At 18.5% G+C, this 19,327-nt stretch overlaps 1 protein-coding gene and 1 long non-coding RNA gene across 2 annotated transcripts; both read right to left on the bottom strand.

Annotated features, from left to right (window-relative positions):
• Positions 1–2,602: 2,602 nt before the first annotated feature.
• On the bottom strand, positions 2,603–17,006 carry LOC135120134 (kinesin-like protein KIF15). The gene is made up of 24 exons (XM_064044462.1): positions 16,919–17,006; positions 16,499–16,581; positions 15,956–16,057; positions 15,609–15,695; positions 15,390–15,521; positions 14,654–14,776; positions 13,176–13,254; positions 13,053–13,118; positions 12,873–12,964; positions 11,565–11,630; positions 11,168–11,267; positions 10,954–11,039; positions 10,825–10,885; positions 10,252–10,331; positions 10,041–10,175; positions 9,830–9,991; positions 9,706–9,771; positions 9,432–9,551; positions 9,237–9,378; positions 9,119–9,165; positions 9,003–9,063; positions 6,434–6,527; positions 2,824–2,884; positions 2,603–2,674 (listed from the first exon to the last, which is right to left on the bottom strand). Exons 3-21 carry the CDS (start codon positions 16,010–16,012, stop codon positions 9,016–9,018), a joined length of 1,749 nt encoding a protein of 582 aa, XP_063900532.1. The 5' UTR covers positions 16,013–16,057; positions 16,499–16,581; positions 16,919–17,006; the 3' UTR covers positions 2,603–2,674; positions 2,824–2,884; positions 6,434–6,527; positions 9,003–9,015.
• A 915-nt stretch (positions 17,007–17,921) lies between these two features.
• LOC135120133 (uncharacterized) lies at positions 17,922–18,715 on the bottom strand. Its single transcript, XR_010278523.1, has 4 exons — positions 18,488–18,715; positions 18,150–18,229; positions 18,023–18,099; positions 17,922–17,961 (listed from the first exon to the last, which is right to left on the bottom strand). It is a non-coding gene; the product is annotated as an uncharacterized LOC135120133 (long non-coding RNA).
• Between the last annotated feature and the right edge of the window lie 612 nt (positions 18,716–19,327).

Raw genomic sequence — 19,327 nt, 5'->3', positions numbered from 1 at the left:
AACGACCGATAAGATTTGATTCAAACGAATATCTCGTGAATATTTGAAAATTTCCGCTTTACTCACAATTTTTGAATTGTTCTTTTTTTTTTTTAACGGCCGGTTTGCTTAGCAACAATAAGATAATCTACTCAGATCAGATTTTTATTCAGTCGAAACCTTGTAAAACCCCTGCTTAACTCCGATAGCACTCAATTTTTCGTTTTTTATAGCACTTCCGAAGCACCATTTTTTAACGGCTGGCATGCTATACTTTCGGGGATTCAAAAGCTTCATCTACATAATTAGATATTTCAATTCCACCCACCATCTGTTATGTGCTACAATTCTGCTTTACCCCGAAGTTACATATCCGTTTTTTGTAGAATTGCAGACGTGCCTTTTATTTTTCCAAAGGTCCACATGCTATACGTTTGAGCATACCAAAAACCTGGTCTGCTTAATTGAAGAAATCGATTCAGCCCAAATTCTGGTTAACTTTACAAATCTCTTGCTCAGCGTAGAGAATAAGCAGACATTGAGACTTTTTTAAAACTAAATGCAATTAATAAAAAATTTTAAAAAGTGTACTATCGTCACACTAATGTCTTTTATCGGTTTTCCTTTAAATTTAAATTATAAAAAATTATAAAAAGAAGATAACTGAAAATTCTTTTATAAGTCCTTTATAAAATAAATAAATAAATAAATATCCATTTTGGGCTGCTTACTAAAAATATTAACTCGTTGATATAAAAGTTCGCTAAAAAATTGAGCATTAAACAAATTGTTGGCCATAAAATTATTGAAAAGCAAAAAATTATTTTAAATTTATCAGTTCTTCTTTATTTATTTAAGCCCCAATAGATTTAAACTAGTATCTAATAGTTTTGAAAACTTTGTAAAATTATTAGTAGCTTTGGTTTTATTATTATTATTGTTAATAAAACAATTAATTATTTTAATATTTTAATTAAATGTATTTTTTTATAATAAAGAAAATAAAAAAAGTCTGTACTAATTATTTTCTGTCCAAATTTAATATATATCATTTTTATTAGTATTTTTAAAAAAACCAATTATTATATATTCTTATAACTTTAAAAACTATAAAATAAAATAAATAATAATGTAAAATGAAGAATAATGCATATATATAAAAATAAATAGATCAATAATGAAGTATAAATAAATAAAAATAAGTAACTACATAATAAGCATATATATATATTTATAATAATAATAAATTAAATATAAGTACATAATGATTATAAATATAAATAAAAGTAAATATAATGAAGAGTACTAATATATATACCAAATATAAATAAATATAGTAAAAATAAAAAATGTATAAATAAATGATTATGAATATAATAAATTTATTGTAATAAATAAGTAAAAAAAGTAAACAATATCGCTTGAGTTTGCTACTAAACAATAAAGCATGCTAGAGACTCAAATAATTTATAAAAAGTTAATAAGAAAAGTTATCATCAATACAAATAAAAAGTAAAACATTTTGAAAACTAAAAATTGTAATACTATATAATTCAATGTTTAATAACTTTTTCTAAAATAGTTAATTTTATTTATTATTTAGATTAACTTTACTTCAATTTTTACGTGCAGATATATATATTTTTTCAAATAGTAAACAATTAACGCAAATGCAGCACAACAATATCAATAAAATATTAGGACTATTTCATTACTTTATAAATTTATTATTGTTTTACGAAAAACTTGTCATTTTTTTCTTTTTCTTTTTACTCTTATTTATTTACTAAAAGACAAAAAATAAAATTAATTATTGTAAATCAATAATAAAGTAATATTGTATTTTAAATTTTATTTTTTTTCGCAATTTTTTTTCCGAATAGCAAACAATTATATAATAAATTTATATATTATATTCTAAAAAATTTGTAGTTCACTTTTATTAAATTTATTGATTCACGAGAAACTTTTCTTTTGCTTTTTTTTCCCTATAGTATTTATTTTAAAAATAAAAATACTCATTTGCACAATCCTTTTTCATTCCAACAATTTTCTTTATCTCCGGAGCACTCGCGGATTCCGTACCGTTTTAGTAATGCGGAAAGTCGAGTATTTTCCTATAGAAAATAAACTATTTAATATTTTTGAAAAAATTCTAAAAAAAAAAAAAATTAAAGAAGTTAAAAAAAAAATAACAAAAAAATAAAAATAATATAAAAAAGTTAAAAAGTAAATTTTCTATTTTAAAAGAAAATTGAGAAATATAAAATAATATTAATAACTAAACTTTATAAAGTTAATAAGCAAGTCAAAACAAATTATTTAAAAAAAATTATAGAATTTGTAAAGAGCAGTAGCAATTATAAATATTATAAGCAAATAACTAAAATTAGAAGAAAATCTAAAAATAAAAGTAAATAGTGAATAAATAATACATAAAAAACTAAAAAATAATAAAAAATAACTTTATTAAGAGTACAAAAAATTTAAGATAAAAAAAAAAATTTAAACAATAAATAAATTAACAGAAAAAAAGTTTAATAAAAATATTATTCAAAAATTTAAAAAAAATTTAAAAAATACAATAATAAAATAATAATTACAAAATAAATTATAAAAAAAACTTTTATAAGGATATTAATATCTTCAAGTTTTCTTTGAAAAAGTCTTATTTTTTGAGAGGGATTCTTATTACCTTTTATAAAATAATAAAATATTAATAATAAGAAATACAAATCAATATATGAATCTGTTTATACTAAACAACAATAACCAATAAATATGATAATAACTGAATATATTAATAGATATTAATAATAATAAAAAAAACAAAAAAGTGCGAACCACCCACGGCAGCATAATCTTTTGTTACTTCTTCCAAGCACTTTTCAAGAGAAGCAATTACCTTCAATTATTTTATAAATATATAAAAAATATACATTAATTTGTCTAAAATTTTAAATAAACTTATAAAATCTTTATGAAAAAAATAATTATATTATTTTCTACTAAATATGAATAATTATCTTAAAATTTTTATTATTATTTTCAGTATAAACAAATTTTAGTTTATTTAAAAATTTAAAAAAAATTATAAATATATAAAATTTATATTTTTCTTTTAAAAAATTTTTGTTGTACTTGTTTATGGTTACATTCTAATTTTTATAGTTATATAAATAAAATAAATTTTACTTTAAATTTGGTTAATTTATAATTTTATTTATAATTTATAGAATACAAAAAAAATAAAATATTTAGTTTATTTATTATTAAATACTTTTATTAACAACATATTGAAAATAATAATTTCCTTTCAAGTAAAATTTTTAGTTTGTTTGTAAACTATAGAAATAAATGTACTTAATTTATAATTTTTATTAACTGTTGGTGAATTTACTTTAAATTTACTTTCATTAAAAATATTAAATAATTTTTAATCAGAAAAAAATAAAAATTAAGATTAATACTTTTTTTAAAAAAGAATGGAAAATATTTAATATAAAGTTTTAGTTTAATTGTTTTTTATAAAAAAATAAAAAATAAAAAAAATTACTTTTATTATTATATAATAGTTATTAATTTTTAACGAAAGTTTTTTATTTTTGTTACATTGTATTATATTTTATAGTATTATTTCCTCATTTTATTTATATTTCTTTTTGTACTAACTAATGTTTATTCAATATTTTTCTATAAAAAGCAGTTCGAACATTTATAAGATATTAAAAAAAATCAAATAGATTATGAATTGCTAAATAGAATAATTCTGCCTATAATATTATAAATTTTTTAATAAAATTAATATTTTCATATAAAAACCACTAATTAATTTTTATATAATAATTAAAATAATAAAATAATTAAAAAAAATAGAAAGTAATCAAAAAGTATTCTTGAGTTTTTCAGTTTTTATTATTATTAAGTATTATTAATTTTGCGATTTATTTCTGATAGAAAAAAAATATAAATAAATTTCCAAGAATACAACAAACCAAAGAATGTAGTATAAAAATTATTACGTCCTAATACCATAAAAATAAAGAAGTGAAAGTAAAATTACTAATATAAATTTAAAAAAGTAAAAAAAAAAGATATTATAAAATAATGAGAATTATAATAATAATAATATAATAATAATAAATTATATTTACAATAAAATTATTATAATATAAATAAAAATTAGTTCGAATAATGAAAAAATATATATTTTATTTTATTGGTAATAAAAAAAATTAATGATAAAAAATTATAGTTTAATAATAATTTTTTTTTATTTTTTATTTTTCTATAAAGAGTTTTACTTTAAACCTTTTTTATATATAATTTAATATTATAATTATTACAATTATTGTGTAGTTTTCTTTATATAGTTTATCTATACATATTTATTAATTATTATAAGAGGGGCTTGTTATTTTCATTAAATATATGTATATTTTGCTTTTCTATTATATTTTATTTATTATTATTACTATATTAAATCCCGTTAAGTTCTTTATAAAAGTTTTTATCTATTCGATATTTTTGTTATTATTATGATATCAAACCTTTAAAGGAATTATTTTTTTATTTTTTTTTTCCAGCTAGCTAAATAATTTTCTATTAGTAAAAGTTATTAGTATTATTACTATATAATTTATAATTAACAATTCTTTTACAAAATTATATAATTTTCCTGTTTATAATTAATATTATTTCAGAAAATTAAAATAAATATTAATAAACAAGTAAAATAATATATAAAGTTATATATAAAAACTGTAAGAAATATAACACCTTTTGTAACAGTAATAAAAAGAACTTTTAATAAACAAATTATTTTCATAATATAATAAAATCAAAAAAATTATATAATTTTTCATTCGAAAAAATTCTGATAAGTTATAAATAAGAAAAAAATATATACAAACTCAATAAGAATAACCAGTAAAACCTTTAATGAAATATTATAAACTACAAAAAATTTCATACCAAAAAGATATTAAAAATTTATCAACTTTTGTAATAATAATGAAAATATTAAAATAACATAAAAAAATAAAAACTTTTATTAGAAAAAAGTTAAATCAGAAAATTATTTATAAAATAAAATTTATCAACTTTTGTAATAGTAATTATAATATTATAATAATATTAAAAAACAATGATTTTCATTAAAAAAAAGGAAAAAAACTCATAAATTATAATGCCGCTCATCACTATTACGACTACTCTTTAAAAAAATACACAACCCAAAAAAAGCATAATCTTGTTGTTATAAAAAAAAAAGTACTAAAAACGTTGCAGAAAGCCAATAATAATAAGTTCATCGAAAAATATATTTACTTCTTACTATATTTATAGAAAAAACGAATTGCTAATTAATGAAAATATAAAACTGTTAAAAACTTTAGTATTATTAACATCTTAATATAATAATTCTTTATAAATTTATAAATATTTGGAAGTAATAAAAAAGTCCTCAAAATATTATAATCTATAAAAATCCCGTGAAGCTAATAAATTAGTTTATTTATAATTATTATAAAATAAAATATTGAGGCAATAAATAATGATTTTAATAAATTACTCGTTCTATATATTAACAAATAGAAAATTTCAGTAAATTATATATAAAAAATTGCAAATAATAACAAAATTTAGAATATTTTATATATTTATGCTGTAAAAGTCTTCATAAAATTTATAATTTATTATTAAATAATAAAATAATAAAATATTAAAATCGTTAATAACTAAAAATAAAATTCTGGAAAAAACTTATAAAATAGATGAGGATTTTATATATTACTAATGATTAATATTAAAATAAATAAAAATTTACTTTATGAATTATTATTTATTGTCCTTTAAAAGTCTGTGAAGTACTGAAAATTATAATTAATATTTTATAATTTTTACAAAACAAAATTAAATATTAAAATCTCAAAAATTGAACTTCAAAAATAAAAATATTAATAACTAAATATAATAATCTATAAAAAATTACAGAAAAATTAGGAGTAAATATTATAATTCTATAAAGAAGTAATAAAATAAAATATTAAAAAGTAAATAAAAAAGAAATTCTGTCGAAAAATTAAAAAAATATGAAAATTACTAAATAAAAAATGCTAATATAAAAATTATTCAAAAAATATATTTTGCTATATTAACTGTTTAAAAGTTTTAAAAAGTAAATAATTTGTTTAAGTATTTTTAAAAAAAAAAATTAGTAAAAGTCATATAATTATTATAAAATGTAAAAAAAATAAGTAGTAAAAGATAACAAAATATAAAAATTTACATGATTATTATAAATTTATATATAAAAAATACTAAAAGTTACATAATTATTATATTATTAATAATATAAAATAAATAATTATAAAAATAGAATACTAACAGCTAATGATAATAATTCTGCGGAATATTAAAAAAATCATAAAAACTTTAAGAAAAAAATTATTACTAATTGCTGATTATTATAATTCTTTCGAAGATCTTCAAGTTCAGTTCGTTGGGCTTCTAAAAGTTTGTTTTTTTCAAAAAGTTCACTCTTCAGACTAAAAAGAAATTAAAATATATAAAAAAAGTTTATGAAAAAAGTATAAAGTTATAATATAAATATATATATAAATATTATTATATATTTATATAAAATATATTTCTACGGATTTTTTCAAAAATAATGATATTAATATAAATATATTAATTATATGATATAAAATATGAAAAATATAATATTTATATATTAAAAAAATAATAATTCTAAAGAAGAAATAATATAACTACGTAAATAAAATATATTTATTTATAATAAAATACTGTATATAACTAGTTATATAAAATAAATATATAATATACCAATACTTTATAATAATAGTTAATACTTCGAAAAAATCTTGAAAAATTAAAGATATAAAAATGTTACATCATCACTGAAAATATAACGATATGGTAATATTATTCCATAAAAAAGTATATTTTAAAAAAGTAGTTATAATGTCTATTAATGATATTCTATTATTATAAATATTTACTACAAATAGTATATTTATACGTATTCTATTAAATATAACAAATATAAAAAGATACAAAATTTATAGACAAATCCTTAAAAAAAGTTATAATATAAATATAAACAAAAATTGTACTATTATATTTATAAATACTTCAAAAAGTTACAATATAAATATACATAAAAAAAAATAGTATATATGTTCAAATAATTTATATTAATATAAACTCTTTGAATTATAATAAATATATCAATATTAATAAAGTATAATATATATAAATACTTACAAAAAGTTAATACAACGGAGATATATAGCACTAAAAAATACAATATATATATATATAATTTATTTACACATACTTTTAACAAATTAAATATAAAAAATAGAAATAAGTAACATATTTATATATACCTTATGAAATTCATGTATATATAAATATTGTACAAATCTTTTAAATAAAATAAATATATAATAAGTTTCTAGAAAAGTATTATATATTAATACTTTTTTATTTTTATTAATATTACTGTATATTTCAAATAAAATATCTTTTGCACACAATAAATATATATAAAAGTAGCGAAGAAACTTTAGATTCAAAAGAAAAGTTTTACATTATCATTCTTAAATAATCAGAAAAAACTATAAATACCCATTAAAACGATAATAAGAAAAAATATAAAATTATTTATCGATAGTAAAAACTATAAATATACTTATTACTATTATTTTATGATAAATATTATTACGATTTAATACTTTTTATAAAGTTTTTATTTTCCCGGTAGTCAAAAACTAATAATCATTATTTTTTTTTTATTATAATAAAAAAAATATAAATTTCCAAAATATATAAAAGAAGAAAAATAAAGAAATAATAAAAAATAGTTTTCTAATAATCATAAATAATAATAGTAACTAATTAAAAGTTTTCTAAAATTATATAAAAAAGTAATAATAAAACTTTTTTTTTAAATTTATAAATTAAATTTTACATTTTTAAAAAATTTAAAACAAAAGTAAATAAAAAGTGTTTTGAAAATTTTGTATATAAAAAATTTAAAAAACGAAAAAGTAAAAAAAAAGTTTTAAAATATTATATATATTTTTTTATTATGAAATAACTATTAAAAAGTCTATAATAATTATTAAAAATATATATTTAAAGTTTAATAAAAGTAACATTTTCAATATATTTTATTAAAAACCGTAAAAATTTATAATGATTATTTATGAAAACAACAAGAAGAGTAAATATTAATAAAATATATTGTAAAAATAAAAAAAATTATAAAAAAACTAATATATATATACAAGTAAAAAAAATTTGTATATTTATAGAAATATAAAAATAAATGTCATTTATATAATGACAGTTATTATTATATATATATTGAGAGGAAAAATAAAAGTTTATTAATAGATATATAAAAACTATAAAAAGTAAAATAGAGAAAAATAATATCTAAAAATAAATTTATAATAATATATATATATAAAAAATTAATTATATAAATAGTTTAACACATTAATAATAATGAGTATATAAAAAAAAATAAAAAGTTTTAGATAAAAATATTTTCAAACTTATTTTTTATTATATTATTTATTATTCATTATTATACAATTATTTTAATATATAAAAGTAAAACAAAAAATTTAAAGACAAGTCTTCATAATAATAATTATAAAAATTAATTTTTATAAAAATAAATAAAAATATTATTAACAATTTTTAATATTTACAAAAAATATAATAATTATATTCAAAAAATTCTAAAAAAGTTGGAATAATTTTTTTAATAAGAATAATAATAGAAAATATTTATACAATATATTTATTTATAAGTTAAAAAAGTTTTTTAATGCCATTTTATGATGAAGAAAACAGTTAAAACAATATATTTATAAGCTAATAATTATTTAATACATGAAATAATATGATAGTGTATGAAAAACTATAAAAAATAATAATACATTATTATATATAACTAAAAATTCTAATAACAATAAGCGGACCTCGATTCTACCTCTAATAAAGATTTATTATCTTCATATATGCAACTCCATAATTGAGTTTCTATAAAAGTTTATATAAAAATTAATAAATAGAAGTAATAATAATAAAAATGGACCAATTTTTGGTATTTTCGAGTGAGAAGAGATAATTGTTGGTTAAGTTCTAAGTAATATATAGTATTTTTTATTATAGAATAAAATAAATATACGTAATAAATAATCATAATGATAAACCAGATTCATCGATCATGTGCTCCAGTTTACTTATTATACTTTGCAGCTCAATTTTTTCATTGTTATGTTGAGAAATGAGTTTGTTTTGTTCGTCCATCAGCCTGGAAAGTTCCTTACTTTTTTCAGTTATTCGTGTGTTTAACTAAATATTATAATAATAATAATAATAGTAATGATAATAAAAATTAAAGGAACATCATTTATCATCTGCTTATTATTTTCATCAAGTTCTTCATATAACCCAAGTTTGTTTGTGAGTTCTTCAACTTGTAAAGAGCACACGGAATTCTTATGTTTCTCTGTTTTAAGCGCTTCCTAATAATAATATATAAACGAATAAAAGTTTTTCTACATTACATTAATAACAATTAAAATGTTATATTAAATAATAATAAACAAAAATATTAAGAAAACGCAGTTAAAAAATTTATATTAAAGTAAAGAAAAATTAGCTAATAATAATAATAACCTGCAAGAAAATATTTTCCTTACTAACTTTTTCATTTTTTTCTTCCATATTAGAGAGTAATAATAACTTTTTTTTAAGAAAATCAAAAGTTTTAATCGCTCCAAAAAAAGAACGTGCGCAAAACCTTTTCAGTTAATACGTTTTTTTCATGGGTCAGTTTGGCAGTTGAGGCCAATAAATTTTGCTGAAGCTCGCTTTTAGTAAAGTTTGCTTCATCTAAAAGTTTATTTATCTTGAATTCCAGCGAATTATTAACTTTTTGCAGCTCTTCATTTTCTATTTTTAACTAAAACGGAATAAGAAATAAAAAAAAATATTATTATTACCGTTATTACCTCTTCTAAGGTGGCTGCTAACAAGTTTTTTTCTATTATTAACGTTTCCTTCTCGCCTTTTACTTCGTGTAACTCCATTTCAACTTCTTTAAGTTCATTTTTCAAGTTATTGCATTCGAGTTCAATGCCATTATACTAATTTATTATAAATAAGAATAGTAATAATAATAACAATAATAAAAATGATAATAATAATAAATAACAGTTTTACAAGTTTTAGCTGAAGTTCCATGTCAACAGTTTGTTTCAGTTTCCACTTTTCTATATCCTCAAGTTGGTCGGTTGCTCGAGCTGAAGAATAAAAATAACAAAAATGATAAAGAATATTATAATGATAGAGCATATAAAGTAAAAATAAAAAAAATAATATATTACTAAAAAATTATAAAAATAATTTCAGGGCAAAAAGAAAAAAAGCAAACCAAAATTTCTAAAAAAGGGCAGTAGAAAAGCACCGCATCAAAAGTGAAAAAAAAATTCACTAAAACGAAAAAAATTATATAATTTTTAAAGACCCAGACTGTAAGGATTTGAATAAATTTAGTTATTATGGGCTAAATTATAAAAAACTATCCAAAAGTAATTATAGTTAATTGTTATCATTATTAGCTTCTTTTTTGTTTTTCATACCGTTAATAATTATTGTAGTAGTAAATTGTTTCTTTATAACTATTTATTATTAAATAAAAAAGAATAAAGTAAAGTATTCCTAAATAATTTTAATAAAGTTTTAAAAAAAAATTCCGGATAAAAGTTACAAAAAATTAAAAACAATAAAAATTACTTTTTTTACTTGTTTCTGGAAGCTCAACGGAATCGCTTGAGAATAAAATTTGTTCTTCCAGCTGAAAATTATTTATTAGAAACAAAATAATTATAATATTCATAATAATAATAATTATTATTATGAAACCTGTTGTATATATTCTTTAAGTTCTTTTATATAAATATTATCTTTATCAAAACAAGAATATTGCGTTTTCAAAGTTTTTAATTCCTCTTTACAATAAAAATATTTTAGTTCTGAACGAAATAAAAATACTAAACAATATAAAAATAATTATATAAGTAAAAAACTATTAAATCATTATCTTGATGTAATTATATTAGTAAAACTTAATTCATACGTTTGAGCATGTAATAATTTGAAGCATATTGAGTGACTTCCGGATTAGTCTTGTTACAAACAATTTCTACAGAAACCTCCTCACATGGTTTGCCAAGTTCCTTCATTTCATTGGTTATAAGCATGGTCGTATTTTATATTATTTAAAAAAATTATTTTTTTGTAAACTTGTTGTAAAGTCAATAAAAGTTCTTGCTTCTAAATTTCTTGAAAAAAGTTAAAAACAATGAAAATTGGGCGTCGACAATAGTTAACAAAGCCAATAAAAGGAACAGCAAACAAAGAGTAACCAATAGAATTGCACGCCTCACTAACTCTATAATTAATAACGGGCTGCTCCTAGTAACAAGGTCATATGCATAGGATAGATTAGCCAATGAGCATTGATAAGAAGTGACCTTTTCAGAAATCCAATCGTTTTTTGTTTGTCTACGTTGGAGAAACTTTACTTTCATTTTTAAATTCTAGTAAAGAATAAATATAAAATATTTTTAATGAAGCGAAAAAAAAAAATTATATGTAATAGAAAAACCAATTTACTTTATTTGCAACAATTAAGGCAAACAAATTCATTTTAGGTATTGTAAAAGCAAAGTGGTACAATGTATTGTACAAAGAGTGCCAATATAGGTATAACTTTATTTCATTATATATATTTTGTAGGTATTGTAAAAAAAAAAAATCTAGCTCGCGATAAAAAATATATAAGAAACTGAATGAGCTGATTCGCTAAAAATAAAAATATAAACTGTATCAATATATGTATATAAACACAGTAAAAAGTAAAACTGGGCATTCGAAAATTTATCGATAAAACTGAAGTCTACAGAGGACCGCACAAAATACCAAATAATAAAATTTATCAGCCTCAAATTAATAAAATGTAGCTATAATAAAGAAAATATAACCGAATTGGAGAGAATGTCAAGTTGGACAAAGCTATTGGCTTTGCTTTTATCAAATGTTTTCACTAACAAATTTACGATAGGGAGATAAATATAAACTTTTTGATAGTGAGAAAAGTTACAAAAAAGTTAGGGGAAGCAAAACCCAGTGTATTTGGATCAGAGAAAGTATATGGAGCCCGATAATAGTAAATTGTAGCACAACTATAGGGGCGGTCTATATATAATATTCTTACAAAATAAATTAAAAAATAATGAATCTTTAATTTTCTATTGTAAAAAGCTTTTCGCAATTTTTTTTCTGAAAGCATAAATGATATAATACAAAATAAGTATCCAGAAAAAAAAATAACAGAATATATAGAAATGCTTTTATTGGTGAAATATAGTAAAAATTATTTGCATACTTAATAGATTGAATATTCTAATTAATTATAAACTGCTCAACTTGTTTATTATATTTTTATTTATAAAACTATTATTATTATTATAAATATTGATATATTTACTATCAATAATATAAGTAAAGATTATAGTTGTTATCACAGTTGTTATAATAATATAGTATATATTAATCTGTTCAACTTGTTTATGTTATTTATTCAACTGTTATAATTATTATTACAAATATTGAAATTCCTTATTGTAAATAATATTATTATTTATTAAAAATAATAAAATTATTATTTATGAATATATTTTATCAAAAATATAATAAAAACTTTGAATAAAATATTTTTTTATAATAATATTAAAAACATAATGAAAAAAAAGTTCTATTCCCATATCATCTTATACAACCTGATTCCTCTGGTTTAAGGACTTTATAGTTTTATCATCGAGTTCTTTCACTGCTTCATAATTATCTATACGTTCTTGCATGCGTATTTTCTCTATTATATAAAGTAAATAATAAAAAGATATAGAAAAATAGTACTAACGTAAAATAATATACATAAAATAATATATAAAAACCGAAACCTCGTAGAAGAAAGGCGTTCATCTTTTTCACGCTTTCAAAATTAACTTTATTATCATCAGCATTTCCTTTATGTAAATAGTAATAATAGTAATAATAGTAATAATAATAATAATAATATAAACCTTCAAATCTCTCTAAAAGTTTTAAATATTTTTCTTTTAGTTGTGAAAAAGTTTCATGAGTTTCTTCATTTATTACCGCCTTAAAGTATTATTTATTATACAACTTAAATGAAACTATATAAAAAATTACTATTTCATAAAAAATATAAATTATATCAATATTAACTAGAAATATAAATAATTAAAGTAAAAATAAAATAATAAATTATATAAAAGTAAATAAAAAAAATATATAAATATAAAAATAATAGAAATAATAGTTAAACTTTTAGAAAATGTATTTTTAATCAATTTATTATAATTAATAAAATAATAAAATATAATAGAACAATTATAAAAGTATATTTATCTAATAATAAAAGTAAAAAATTAATAATTAATTGAAAATTATTATATTTAATAAAAATTTAATTAAGAATATAAATTAATAACAAAAAAATACATAAATAAAAAAAATAAAATTATAGAATTGAAAATATTTTTTTTATATAAGAAAAATTGCAGTAATATCAAAAATAATACAAAAATAATATTTGTAATAAATAATAGTAATTATTAAAAAAACTACTTAAGATACATAATGAATTATAAAATAAAAAATAATAATAAAAAAAGAAAATAAAGAAAATAAATATTAATAACAAAATAATTATAAAAATATATATATGGATCATAATAATAAAAATAAAAGAAATGATATACTGATATAACAATAATAATATAATTTGTATTCTAAACAAAAGTAAAAGCAAAACTATAGGATATATAAAAATAATAAATCAAAAATAAATATTATTATAATAATTTTTAAGTTATGAAAATATTTAATATATAAATAGATAAAAAGTTATATTATATTATTTATAAATATTAAGAAAAGAAACATTAATAAATAATATTATTATTTTTTTATAGTAAAAAAAATAAGAGAAAATATTTTTATATGAATAACAAAAAAAATAATATATATAACCCGTCCTACTTTTTAGAAACTCGAATAATAATAAGTAATTAATAAATATAGAAAAGTAAAAAATAATTATAATAAACAAATTATGAAAAGAAATTTATTAAGTAATAGACAAATAAATAAAACTGTAAAGTACTCTAAAACTTTATAATATAATAAATATAATAAATACTCATGAAAAGTAGTTGATCAAATGTATATATAAAAAATCAACAGAATAATAAAAATGAAACATAAAAAACATTAATAAAAAAAATAATTAAATATAAATTTATAAATAAAAAATATTTTATTTATCATTTTTATTATTTATAATATTTTTCAAAATATAAAACTTTATAAACAATAATAGAAGTATAATAATATAAAAATTTTTAATATAAAATAAAAAATAGAAAAAAAAAACACAAAAGAAGAGATAAATTAAATAAATGACAAAAGTAATAAAAAGTAAACAAAGTATTCTATCATAAATAGTAGTAGATAATAGCCATATTATTATTGAAACTTTATTCTGCACAAGTTGCATTCTTTGAGTAAATAATAATGTGGAGCGAGTTTCAAAAAACTGATCGGCGTCTTGATGGATAGTCGCAAGAAAATAAGTTTTCGAGTTTCCCCCAAGCGAGTTCTATTATATAATAAAAAATAAAAAAAAATATAAAAGTAAAAATTAAATTTATAAGTAAGAAAACTTTTCAGCTTGTTGTTATCATAAAAATTATAAATTTTTTTATAAAAATTTTTTACTATTTTATATATTTTTTTATATAAAAAAATTTTAAAACATTTTATATGTATTATATATTTAATTTTATTTTATTTTTTAAATTTATAGTATATATTTTCCTTCTGCGGAATAAAAAGTACATCGGCGAAAACTAATTAAACGATATTTGGTAGCGAGAACAGTCAATTTATACCAAAATGTTAATATAAACGACTCAAATTAGTGTAGCTCGTAGAAATTAGAAATTTATAATAATAGTTACCAAACAAAAAATTAAAATGGCCATTAAGTATTAATTTGGTAATTAAACTAAATATATACTGTCTATTTATTTAGCGATAAATTAAATAATAAAACTATTATTATTACTATTATAATTATTAGTTGGTGTTAACCAAAAGACTATGCTCAAAAAAAAGTTTATACGTATAACTTTCCAGTCCAGATTAATGAAAGTTGGTTATAATACTATTATATAGTATTAATAAATAATAATAATCATAATAATCATCACCGAGAGTAAATGGGTAAGCAAACAGTCACGATAAGGGGGTTTTTCTTTTTCGATAAGCGCTTTAATGACTTTGCCCAAAGTGGATAACGATTGGTTGATTTTACATGATTCTTTTAAAGTTGCACCAAGTGCCTAATAATAATAATAATAATAATAATAATAATAATAATAATAATAATAATAATAATAATAATAATAATAATAATAGTAATCATAAACATTAGTATGTTTCTGTCGTTCCGAGCCGGCCAAGTCGACAAGGTCAAGTTTCGCAGTCCGCGTAACTTTAATGTCATCTTTTATTTCCTTAAAATAAAAACAAAAACTTATTTAACTTAAAAAAAATATTATACAAAAAATCTTTCATAATAAAGAGAGCCGCACACATGCAAGAAAGATTGGTTTGATAATAATATATCCAGTTTCATTACTTTAGAAGACTATTTTTCTCTTATAGTTATTAAACTTTTATGATAAATTTATATTTTTGCTACAACTATTTATTATTTATAATTAGTAAGACTTAATTATAATGTATTTCATACTAATAATAATATTAAGTAAACCTGAGACTGAATCGTTACAGTGAAAACAGCGTGAGAACGAGAACTCTCTTGATTCATAGAAGTTGAGGCCACGCGACGGTTAAGTGAGCCAAATTTAATGATCTTTAAAATAATAATATAAAAATAAAGAGTTTCATATTATTAAATTAAATAAATGTAAATACAAATAAAAGTAATAAAATTTAATAACGTGATTACTATAAAAACAGAATTTTATTATAAGCAAATTATTAGTTAGAAATTATTTAATAGTTGGTTTTAACAAGAAATTCAGTACAAATTATTATAAGTATATTTATAAAATATCTTGAAAGAAAAATTTTATAATAATAAATAAAAATAGAAAAACGATTATTTAAAATATTATTATAACAATTATAAATAATATTATTATTACCACCAAAAAAAAATTTAATATATATTAAATAATAATGAATAAACGTTCAATTATTAATAAATTTATTATAAAGAAAAAGTACAGAACTTTTGAAAAAAAATATAAATTTATTCAGAAATGATAAATAATTGAATATTTATTTATACTTCGATGGCTTCACGAGTGTCCCGCACTTCCACTTCTTGCAGGCCTTTTACAAACACATCCTTATTAATATCCAATCCGAGGCCTCACAATATTATCATTTATAGAATAATAGTAGTACACATGTATTAGTGATATTAATAATTATATATATAACAAATCTATTCAAAAAAATAAATATAAAAATAATAGTATTATTAAAATTATTCTATTATGTATAATTTCAAAGCTAATATATATTAATAATACAATTTATAATAATGACAATAACAATACTTTTAAATAAATAAAATGAAAATTATAGCAGCAATAATGTAAAATATGAATAGAAAGATTTGGATGATAATTAATTATAATAATAAAAAATAGCAAAGAATATAAAAAGTATATAAAAAAAACGTATAATATTAAAATAAAAATACTGAGGTTGACGCAAGAGGAATCCAGAAGATCATATAAATGCTCGTTGTAGATTTGTAAAAACGAACATTTTAGTAGAAATTGCTTCGTTGGATTCTAATAATAGTAAGGGTATTGTAATAAATAGTAATAATATAAATATTATATATACGTGACATGGAAAATATAATAATAGCAATAATGTAATAGAAAGGAAAATATATATTGCAAAAAAAGTAAACAACAATATTATTGATAATTTCTATAACAATATAATTATAAAAAAATGAAAAGTGATATTTCTAATAATAATAATAGAAAATAAGCTGAAAAATATTAAAAAAGCGGTAAAGATAATAAAACAGTAATACAATATAAATATGAAGATATTACTGTAAACTAGTTAAAAACCTAAATTTTAAAAAAAAAGAAAAGTAAAATGGAAATAATCAATTAAATAAAATATTTCATAAAAATGTTTTATTAAAAATAATAATAATAATCACTAAATCGAAAGAAATTAAAGTTAATCATAAAAAATTAAACTTAATGTTTTAATTTGCTTTAGTATTCATTATAAATAGATATAGCAAAACAACAAAATAATTTGGAATTAATAAAATTTAAAAGTTCCTGAATATTTCTAACCACTAAAGAATTAAACTGTATACAAGATACAACTCTTTAAAATGGAAATATAAAAACAATTTCAATACTTGTTACAAGTATTTCAACTGTCTAAAACTCGAATAATCTTGACAGTTTAAAATTAAAGTTAAATTCTTAAAAAAATAGATATTTATAGGTGTAAGCAAGTTTTATCTTAAAAAATTGATATATATAAAAGAATTTTAGTAACGATTAAAAAAAATTTCCTCTTCATATTCTTTTTCAATTTCACGGAAAATACTTTGCAAAATTCGCGGTATAATTCCCCTCTTCTCTGAAAGAACATCATCAAAATCACCTTTAATAAAATTTTGACGTACCCTTATTATCTTTAAAAAAAAAAATAAAACTGAAAATACCAAACGCAGTAAAAGTTTTTCCTGACCCTGTTTGGCCACTATATTATAAAAAGATAATATTATACTATTATATTTAAGAGCGAATTTGATAAAATTTACTATGTTAAAAGACAGCCATTGTAGCCTCTCAAAATATTTTTTACTAATTCAACACCAATAATATCAAAGATTTCTTTCTATTAAGTTTATTGTATTTCAGGTTAACATCAATATAAAAAAAAGTTACCTGCGTTGTGTTTTCACCTAAGACTCGATCGCAAAAAAAAACTTTCTCGTCACTCCCTACCATTCTAAGGCTATCTAGCCCTTTTCAAGTTTTTCATTAGCAATATAAATTATTTTAAAGTAATATCATGTAAATATGTTTAGAATAACAACTATTTACTTAATAAGTGTGAACTCAATTAAAACCTACTATGTTAAGAAGTATAATTAATTATTTTACAATTTAAATAAGTATTTATAATAAAAAAAATGGTATTATAATAATTAAACAGAATAATCAATAGACTGCTACATATAATGCGAGAGGTATTCAAAAACTAAAGTAAAATTTATGAAAACCTAAAACTTCCAAACAAGATTTAGTAGTTGTGCGCGTCGAACAAGGTTTTAAACGAACTAAAGAGTAAATTGGTTCGTAACCTTCTTTATTTCCTTCATTGTTCTTAATAATCATACTAAATTTAAATTTTACTGCACCTCTATGGAATTATTCCAGCATTAACTACAAAACTTAGTCAAGTGCATAAACAGAAGGCCTCATTAAGCTAGAGGAGCTTGCCACATGCGCTGATATATGCGTATGAAACTGGATTCTACTGGGATTACAGACATGAGAAAGTAGTTGCTCGTTGTTATCCTAGTATTTTTAAATGTAAAGCAACGTAGACCGCGAGTTCGGGTAAAAGATGCCGAGTAGATAAGCGTGGCTTGATTAGTTTTAACTCATTTATCAATAGTAACCCTTAAGAGGATACAGCAAAATACTGTGAGGTTAGTACAAACAACGAGGTTACTATAATAACTTATACAATTTTCGTGAATTTTTACTAAAAAAATACTAAAAACCTTAAATCATTTGTGAATATAATGATTAATCTTGTAAAAAATATATAAATTTTAGATTGCATTAAGTTCAGATTATAATAATAAATAGTCGCACTGGAAGCTAAATACTGTAGACCAAGCGTTTGTAATTAATGTGCAATTTTTTTCATTGTAGACATTAAATAGATTTTTTTAATGAAGAGGTTATATCACTAAAGAAACCCATAAATGAGCACAATAAAAAAATTTAAATAGGGTTTACGGCTCCGACTGTAGCCCCTTCCTTTTTCATGTTTTCACAAATATTTTTTTCACAAATATTAAAGGCCTTGTTCTAAACAGTATTTGATTTTG

This window comes from Zophobas morio, unplaced genomic scaffold (assembly GCF_036711695.1).
Source record: "Zophobas morio isolate AGI-343-1 ecotype UQ-CSIRO unplaced genomic scaffold, CSIRO_AGI_Zmor_V1 ptg000345l, whole genome shotgun sequence".
Taxonomy (NCBI): Eukaryota; Metazoa; Arthropoda; class Insecta; order Coleoptera; family Tenebrionidae; genus Zophobas; species Zophobas morio.
Note: the sequence above shows the minus strand (reverse complement) of the source record. Positions and strands in the feature narration are given on the sequence as shown.